The 8,967-nt window shown below is 44.1% G+C and overlaps 1 protein-coding gene across 1 annotated transcript in view; it reads right to left on the reverse strand.

Annotated features, from left to right (window-relative positions):
* Positions 1-2,643: 2,643 nt before the first annotated feature.
* brf1a (BRF1 general transcription factor IIIB subunit a) overlaps positions 2,644-8,967 on the reverse strand; it is a 100,253-nt gene continuing 93,929 nt past the window's right edge. Inside the window, exons 18-20 of the mRNA XM_078289488.1 lie at positions 6,287-6,292; positions 4,650-4,803; positions 2,644-2,681 (exon numbers count right to left, since the gene is read on the reverse strand). Coding sequence (XP_078145614.1) covers positions 2,644-2,681; positions 4,650-4,803; positions 6,287-6,292 — 198 coding nt within the window. The remainder of the gene's footprint in view (positions 2,682-4,649; positions 4,804-6,286; positions 6,293-8,967) is intronic.

The raw sequence follows: 8,967 nt of genomic DNA on the forward strand, positions 1-8,967 counted from the left end.
TGTGTGTGTGTGTGCGCTTAAGGAAAGAGGGAGAATAAGATTAGTGGCGGTGGAAGAGTGTGTGTGTGTGTTTAAAGACAGGAGGATGAGATGAGGAGTGTGTGTGTTGTGTTACAGAGGGAAATATAAAATCCAAGTCAGGTTTCTTCTGGATCCTATAAATATGTAGATCCTTGGAATGATTAAATGAAAAAATGGTGATGGTGATTAAAGCGGTAATCCTCGAGTTCCTCATTTGTATTTCATCTCCATCTTTATCCCTCAGCCTCACTGTGGTGTTTCTGCACAGAGATCACCTGTCAATCAAACAGTGTGGGCGGAGCTTGGATTTTCTGTTGCTGCAGTTTGAGTTTCTCTCTCTTCTCTGTCTGTTCAGCCATGGTGGCTATCACTGCTCATGCTAACTACCCAGTTCTTCTTCTTCTGTTTATTCCAGACAAACCAGGAAACGTAAAACGCATCACTTCCTGTGCGGCAGAGGATTTTTCCCAGGAAAGAGCTACCAGACACCGGCTGGTTAGAACAGACAGTGGAGAAGCTTCATGAACTGAATATAGATTGGATCACTGTTGAGTTAGAGCAATCAGAGATAGAAAGAGGCAAAATGGACTATTATGCATGTGAAAATATTACAGATTACAGCTTTAAATCACTTAAGAAATGACAAGAGACAAGCGTGTTTTTCCATTTAGTGAATTTTTTACTGTAGCAGCAAATGCACACAACATTATGCAGATGTAACATCATGTACTGTAGCAGCGACACAGAGGCGGTCTGTGGATGCGACGCCTCATTAAACACTGCTGTGTCGACAGTGACAAGGCCACGATCTCCCTCACCTCCCCGCTTTCATCTTCCCAACATAAAACCCTAAAAGCTTAAATACAAAATATATCCAGACAGCAAATCGGGCTCATACCTCATTCATGTGGAATGGATAATATTGCATTAGATTTCAGAAAATATTAATTTACATCCCGGCTTTTAAATGCCTTGGTGACCTGTGACAGGACATCCCTAAAGAATATTCTCAACATAAATCAAACAATTGATAAATTAATCGCGGTGCATCAATAACATCAAACAAACTCCTACAGAAAGGCCGAACCCAGACTTATATCGCAATAAAACAAAATCAAACTCATCATACTCCCGACGCTCAGCAGCTCTGAAATTAAAATCTGTCAACATCGTCGTCTGGCTGCGATAACATCTTGGCTCGTGACCTGGGAGCGTTGTGATTATATAGTTTGAAGGCAACTTTACCGCAATACTTTGGCTTCAGCAACTGACCCTTTTCAACATGGCTGACGTATTTCTGCAGGTTATAGATCGGTTCTCATCATTGCCATCATTGCGATGTTAAAGAAGCGAACTTTCTGTCTCCTCCGACTCCGTCTGTGTGTTTTAACACAGCATAAAACACAATACAGGTGTTGTCACTGACATATCTTTCTGTTTCTGTCGTCAGGCGACTGCAACACTATAAAAAAAGTGATTTGATCGAGGGTCATAAAATGCAAACAGCACAGAAATTACCGTTAGCCTCGGTTAGCCAGTTAGCATTTTGTGACCCTCGATCAAATCACTTTTTTATAGTGTTTTATAGTGTTATAGTGTCGACAACAGAACCAGAAAGATCTGTCAGTGACACTAAGACAGAGTCAGAGGGGACAGGAAGTTCTCTAACCTGTGGAAGTACGGCAGCCATGTTGAAAAGCGTCTATAACCTCATTGGAGCAGACAGCATGTCGTCTCTCCATCAAACAGCTAAGGCATTAATACACACTGATCTGACAAATAAAGTTGTGTTAAGATCAACTTCATCTGACTGACACAGACACAAATCCCTGGAGTCTCACTGTACTTGGCGGATACTGGCTGTGTAAAGATTGATCTCACGCTACCTGACTGTTAGACGCCTGTTTTTTAAGCACATGTCCTTGTTGGGAGACGCAGTCTGGTTCATAACAGACAGAAACAGGTCAAAGGTCATCAGGTAGTACTTGAGGAAGCAGCAGCACACGGTACTCGAGTGTCATGATTGTGAAGTGCAAGTTCAAGCACAATAGGTTTGGCTTTTTTGAATTTGTTCAGCTTCTCTTTTTGCTACGTTTTACCATCCTGAAAACCTCAACAACACCAAGGTGGAAGAGTCACTTTTTCCATCCGCTGGGGGTCAAAAAATTCACCCTGCAACCAAAATTCAGCAGCATGTGGCCGGTGGCTTAATGCCTGTTTCCTACCTTTCATTATGCAACATCATGGCCACAGCCTGCACCATAAAAATACGCTTGTTTTCCCATTCAGTTTTCACTTTACCATCTATTTAGTCCGTCTTCCTTAGATGGGATGGCAACTGGAACCAGGGATGTGATTTTTCAGGTTTTTAGGTTTTTTTTCTCTTGCATATACAATCCCCATTCATTTCCAATGGGAGGTTACCGCTTCCCTGCTTTTTTTTTTTTTTTTTTTGGCGTTCCTGAACACATCCCTCAGTCCCCGACGGCGTCGCAGCTCCCCATCTGCGGCTAGTTTGCAGCGGCCATTTTGCGTCCCGGTTAGTAAGCATCAGGTACGATACAGTGATACAGTTAGGGATGCAAAATGGCCCGTATCAAATATATCCCGGGAAATCCAGCGCTAGAATCCATCATCGTAATCCCCGTCGCATCCATAATCTGGAGGAAGAGAGACAGGTGGAAGGATTAGATAGAGAGATAGACAGATAGATAAATAAACAGATTTATTCTTCCCCAAGGGGAAACTGGTGATTAATTAGCAGTGACAACAACACTTCATGTGCAGACTTAACGGCAAAAAACATTTAAAAATAAAATCCACTGGACTTAAAATGAAGAGTTGAAGACGTTTCACTACTCATCCAAGAGGCTTGGTGAAACTTTTTGAATCTTCAACTCTTCAGTGAGTTCCTTCAAACAGCAGCTCAAAACCTTTCTTCTTCTTTTTAACTTTGCTTTTAATTAACATTGCATTGACAGTGTTTTTTTATTCTTCTGTTTTATTGTTTGCTTGATTAATTTCATGAGTTGATAATTTTAGAATTGCTGTTGTCATTGGCATAGAGGGTCATTCCTATAGTGGCCTATTTTTGATTAATGTAATGGTTTTAATCCATTTACTGTTTTAATCAATTTTATGTAAAGCACTTTCAGTTGCATTCTATGTATGAATGTCTTCTTCTTCTTTACTAACGGGTCAGAATTCACCCCACAATTCCAGATAAGCTTGTATTGGGCAGCAGGGTGTTCCTCGGGGTTTAACCCCCGGTGCTGATGAAGTGTCCTTCAGCAAGACACTGAGTCCCTACCAGCTCCAGGGTGCTGTATCTGAGCCTGACCTCTGACCCCTGACCCCTCTGTAGAGGGGGGACGTGGAGGAAAAAAAAAAGAGTTCCCCTACAGGTATCAATTAAGTACCACAGTATTGTTATTGTGGCAGAGTCCGGGTCCTTAAACGTTTACAGCCAGAGATGTAAATTTAAGAAACGTAACCTTGCCGAGGGACCCAGCTCATTAAAACATCCCAGCAGACACAGAGCCCTGACCCACAGATGGAGATTCATTAGAGAAGTGAATATAACTTTCCCACAGTCCAGATCCTCCGCGTCTAATTGAGAACTGACAGGAAGGAGTCCAGGATGTGGGGAGGTGCAGGGTGTTACTGTCTGCTGCTGCCAACTGCAGAAGTCAAATTAAATTGAAATTGAATGTAAATTCTGCAGTGAAGTGAAGGGACACTGGCTGATGTACGTTTATTATATACACTTATATATTTATGTTGAAGATGGCTTCGTTTGGCCAAAGAGTGGTGTTGAACAGGGATGGGACGATATGTTTATGTCACAGTTCGGTACACGATATGTGGTTCATGATTCAATACAACCACGATACCATGTCATGATGGAAAGTTCAGTGACAACAAAGTCTGACTGCAGAATTCTGTTTATTTCTGAGCCACAAATCTTTCTAGCGATGCCATTGGCTCGCTAGAATGTAAACAACAATTTAAAAATGTCATTACAAAGTGACAATAATATAATTTGGATGGAGAGCTTGTGAAACTGTGATGGTCAAGAGTCTCATTAGTGATTACTGCAGCAGAATAACATGAAGCTGATATCACGACTCATTTTTCTGCCCCACGACACGTATCATCACACTTTTGTATTGAATGTGTATTGAATTTCGATATATCGTCCCATCCCTAGTGTTGAATGTTCAGTCCAGCTGCTGAAAATTGCTTGTAGTAAATGTGGAAGCCCCAGCAATATTGCAGTATGTGAGTAATGGGTCAAATCAAACCAGAATGGCATGATAAGACCAAATCACTTCAAAAAAAGGGGAAAGGCCACACTACCAAATAAATGACAAAGGTTTAACGTTTAGCCAAGGTTTAACATTTTCTTTGTCTGCTGCTGTGCGTCATAAATGTTTGTAATCTATTTATTATTTATTTGGTAGTGCGGACTTTCCTCTTTTTTTTTTTTAACCTTGAACGCATCAAGAAGAGTTTTGAGCTGAGCGGTCAAGTTCTTTATTCTGATGAACCAAACCGCCCGTTACACCGGTAGAGACTGTGGGTTCTGACCCACAGATCAAATTAAACCCTGTTTGGGTGAAACTGACCGTTGCTGCCCATCAGCTCCATGGCGCTGACGCAGGTCTCGTCTTCCTCCTCCTCTTCCTCGTCGGCGGCGACATCATCGTAGACGACGGGCCCGCTCTCCACCACCGCCGCCGCCGCCGCCGCCGCCACCGGCAGGGGGGCGGGACCGGAGATCTGGACAAACAGAAAATATTGGTCGGTCGTGTGAAGATGTGCGTCTTTCAGTATTTTTTAATATTTCACCTCCGTACGACACGCGAGTTTCCCCCGGGAAATCGAAGATAGATGTGATCTCATATGCCCCACTTCCTTTGAAGAAATAAATAAAAAAAACAGTGTAGTATGATAGTGGTGTGTGTTGGCGGTGTGTGCGTGTGTGTGTGTGTGTGTGTGTGTGTGTGTGTGTGCTGTGTGTTGGGAGGCAGGTAAAGAATAAACAATGTGGTGAGATGGTGAGATGGAGAGATATTTCATCTGCTGCAGCACTCCACAAATATGCCTCAATACTGCATCAGGTCGTGATCACAAGCTTAATTACTTTACATTACTTTATTATCATTATCTACTTTTGGATACTTTTTGGAAAAAATATGTATAATCTGCAGTCTATCGTGTCTTTTACACCAGGGTCAGAAATGAATAGGAGCCTCAGGGCAAAAACATCCTTCAAAGTTCACAAAATGCCTGTGAAATTAGAAAATAAACGGGCAAAAAATGTAATTACGAGTTTCTTTTTTTGTATTTCACAATGTCAAATATTCACGCGTGACTACTGTCTCCTGTGGGCCACCGTAGGAAATTCGCAGGAGCCTACGAGCGGGAGATTCTTCTGGGTGAAAGAAATGGAGCAGTTTTTGGATCAGAAAACAAGCGAGTCAACTGCGTCAACAAAAACTAAAACAATGAATATCGTAAAAACTCAACGGAGGAGTGGAAGATGGACTGGTTTGGGACAGAGAGGGAAAACAGCATCATCCTCGTTTTTAAGGTCTGCTGGAAGTTTGACGCAAAGATAATGAAACAAATGTTAGTGGTACAAATTGAGTGTTTACTTGCCAATATGCAATGCAAATGTTTTATTTCATAGTTCAGTAAAACAAGAGAGCAAGAGGACAATAATGCCCCGAAAAATCAGATCAAGGGGGCAAAAATGACCCCAAAAAAAGAGATTTTTTTGATCGTCTTTGCAATATCTTTCTTTCTGTACCATGTTCTGTATGTCAGCATGTAACTACCCAATAAGTCTCTGCAGCATCGCCACAAAGACAAATTCATGCACATTTATTGCACTTGGCCACTGATCTGATTCTAGAAGATGTGTGTTTTTAATATTTTGCAGCTGTACGACACGGAAATTTCCCCCCGGAAAAAAACCCCCCGTAAAGCACATCTTATCTCGCATCGTTCCCACATACCATTTCTGAACTTCAATGCGAGCTTTATTTATTTTGCTTACTGATGAACTGTGCAGATACCAGAAGGCAAACAAACAATCACACCGGGGAGAATTGGGGTCTGCTGCCTGGCTCATGTTAAAGCCTTCCTGTTTTTTCCTTTTTCTTGTCTATCTTGTACTTGACAAACTAATAAAAGGGGGATGTCGCACTTTCTTTTATGTGCTAAAGATGGTCTGTTGTCCTAAAGATGGCCGCTGCACTGCACTCTGGAATAAAATGGATCTACATCTACGCATTAGAAGGCTATCATGTTCATTTTAAACACAGTGAGTAGTGGGAATCCTGCGCTTGCCTTTAAGCCGGGGCTAATTATAAATGTGGAGGAGAGGCAGGTGGAGGGGCCGCGGAGCGGAGGAGAGATATTTCTGTTCTCCTCAGCAACAGCCTGTTGGATTCCCCGCTGGGCTCCTCGCTCCTGCCCTCCTCCTGCCGCTGCTCCCTCCAATTTGCCTTTCATTCCCTCCTCCATCCTTCCTTCCTTCCTTCCCCTCCCACCTGTCTTCCATTTCATGTTCCCTCTCTCTGTTTTTCTTCTTTCCTTCCTTCCCAACCTTCGTTCTCCCCCCCGCCATCCATGCTTCAGCCTCGCTTCCACATCCTTCCCTCCATTGTTCCGTGACACGTTTATTCTCTCTTCTTCTTCTCCTGTCCTCGCTCCAACTCTCCTTCCTTCCTTCCTCCTCTCTTCTACTTCTTCATCCATCCTTCCACCCTCGGCTCTCAACAGATACCCACTGATCGCACAATGAGAAAATACAACAACCAAAACCATAAAATATCATCCAAAAAAAGCCAAATCAAACCAAGTCACAAAATTCTCTTTGTTCTACACACCCTCCCCTCTCTCCCTCCTTTCCTTTCCTTTCCTTTCCTTTCCTCTCCTTCCCTCCCTCCATCCTCAACCTTTCATTGGATTCCCCGCTGGCTCTAACCTCGCTGGGCTGTAAATGGCTCCTCGTCACGGGAGCCGGACGCCTCATTAACTGCCGGTGAATGCGGGCGGAAAATGCAGAAATAAAAAAGCATCGCATAAACACGGTGCTCCAGACTAATTAGGAGGTGAGAGCTGTTAAATGGGTCAGGATGAAGGGATGAAGGGTCTGTGAGGAGGAGCTGAGAGGAGGGGGGGGGGGGGATAATGCCGTGGAGGAGGCCGAGTATGGTAAGGATGTGTGTGTGTGTTTATGAACGTTTGTGTGTGTGTGTGTGTGAGCTTTTAGCTATTACCGCTAGGGCTGAATGTGAATTGTGATTATTTGACAGAATATTGTAATTGCGGTTTAAACTGTGATTCATGTCAAATTTTTTCTTTTTTTAGAATTTTAAAATTGTTTTAAGAAAGGTGATTTTGTTAAAAAAAAAACATAATAGATGTCAGTGTGCAGGATTTACTGAGTTTGAGTCTGATGAAAGGTTTTGATTCATGGACCAAAGATCACCTGCAGCTCCAAAACTATTTTTTTTCCGATTAATTATTCATCTCTAATTACCGCTGATATTTTTATGGCCTTGGTCATGTTGTGGTAGGAGGACTACAGGAGAGCGTTCACACCAAACCAATTTATTCTCCCTTTTCCTCCTTTAGTTTGGTTTGTTTGTCCGGGTGAGAGCGACGCCGTTTGAACTCTGGTGGCACCAAATAACGACGACGAGACGCCTGGATATGAAAGCCTCAGTCCTCTAACAAGAGAACTGCAGTGCGGCAAATTAGGAGTGAGAATGTAATCCAAACCAACTACAGGAAACAGCCTCAAAACACAAGGGATTATGGGTATAAGGAGACGGATGTTGACATCTGATATACAGCAGTTACTCGTGTGGAAAGCCTAGCATAACAAAATGAACTGAGGGCAAACCGCAGTGTGGACTGATGCTCATATTCAGCTGTTTTCATGTGTTCTTGTGGTACGAACACCAGAGAAGAAGAGCGCAGACAAGTCCATCACGCTGAGCTAAAGTTACAGAAACTGGAATCAGATTTGTTTCGACTCCTTCACCACCAGAATCTCTTAACCTGGCAGGACGACAGGTCACCAAAACTCTGTCTAATAAAGGACTGTGACTTGTGACTTTTGTTTACAACTCCTGGTTTGCTTGTAATTGTGTGTTTGAGTGTGTTTGAGTGTGTTTAGAGAGCGGAAGTGAAAGGCGGTGAACCCCAGAAGCTGCTGTGAGGAAGCGGGGCGATCCAGCGGGGTCGCCGGAGATGTGGATGAAGTGTTTCTGCAGGACGAGCCGCAGCGCCGCGCGTCACGCGGTTTACCGCCGCTCGGCTCGACGGTCTCTCTCCGAGAACCCGACTTCAAATAGACCGGGTCGTCAATTGCCAAGACTATCGCTTGCATAAGCAGACTGCAGCTGCAACGCCGGAGCGAGCGTCTGCAGTTCAAAGCCTCTTCTCCCGTGACCTCATCGCCCCTTTCACATTTCGGAGCCTCTCTGAAAACCCCTCCATCTCTAAACAGCGCCGTCTGCTCGCCTCCACCGGTCCATGTCTCAGTCTGAATGCGGTTTGAGTGTGTGTGTGGGGGGGGGGGGGGGGGGGGACAGGGCAGCGATGCACAGCTGGGCCGGTTTCAATTGGCAGGAATCAAGTTGTTGCTCCTACTCTGCCTGGTAAACCGATCATTTCCTTGCAAGGCTTGTTTGAAAAATGTACAAACTAATTGCTGGGCCACCGGAGGGGGCTTTAAGGAAATGTTTTTTTTTTAACAGAGAGAGAGAGAGAGAGAGAGAGAGAGCTTGGCGAGCCGCAGCCGACGCACACATCTCTTTTCACTCTGGCTCCGTCGCGGAGAACGAAATGGCAGCGTTACATAACATGGGGCTCCGAGCGAGCGCGGCCTCAGCCAATGGCGACGGCCGTTTGGTTCCCGTTCCC

Source organism: Centroberyx gerrardi, chromosome 17 (genome assembly GCF_048128805.1).
Source record: "Centroberyx gerrardi isolate f3 chromosome 17, fCenGer3.hap1.cur.20231027, whole genome shotgun sequence".
Classification (NCBI taxonomy): Eukaryota; Metazoa; Chordata; class Actinopteri; order Beryciformes; family Berycidae; genus Centroberyx; species Centroberyx gerrardi.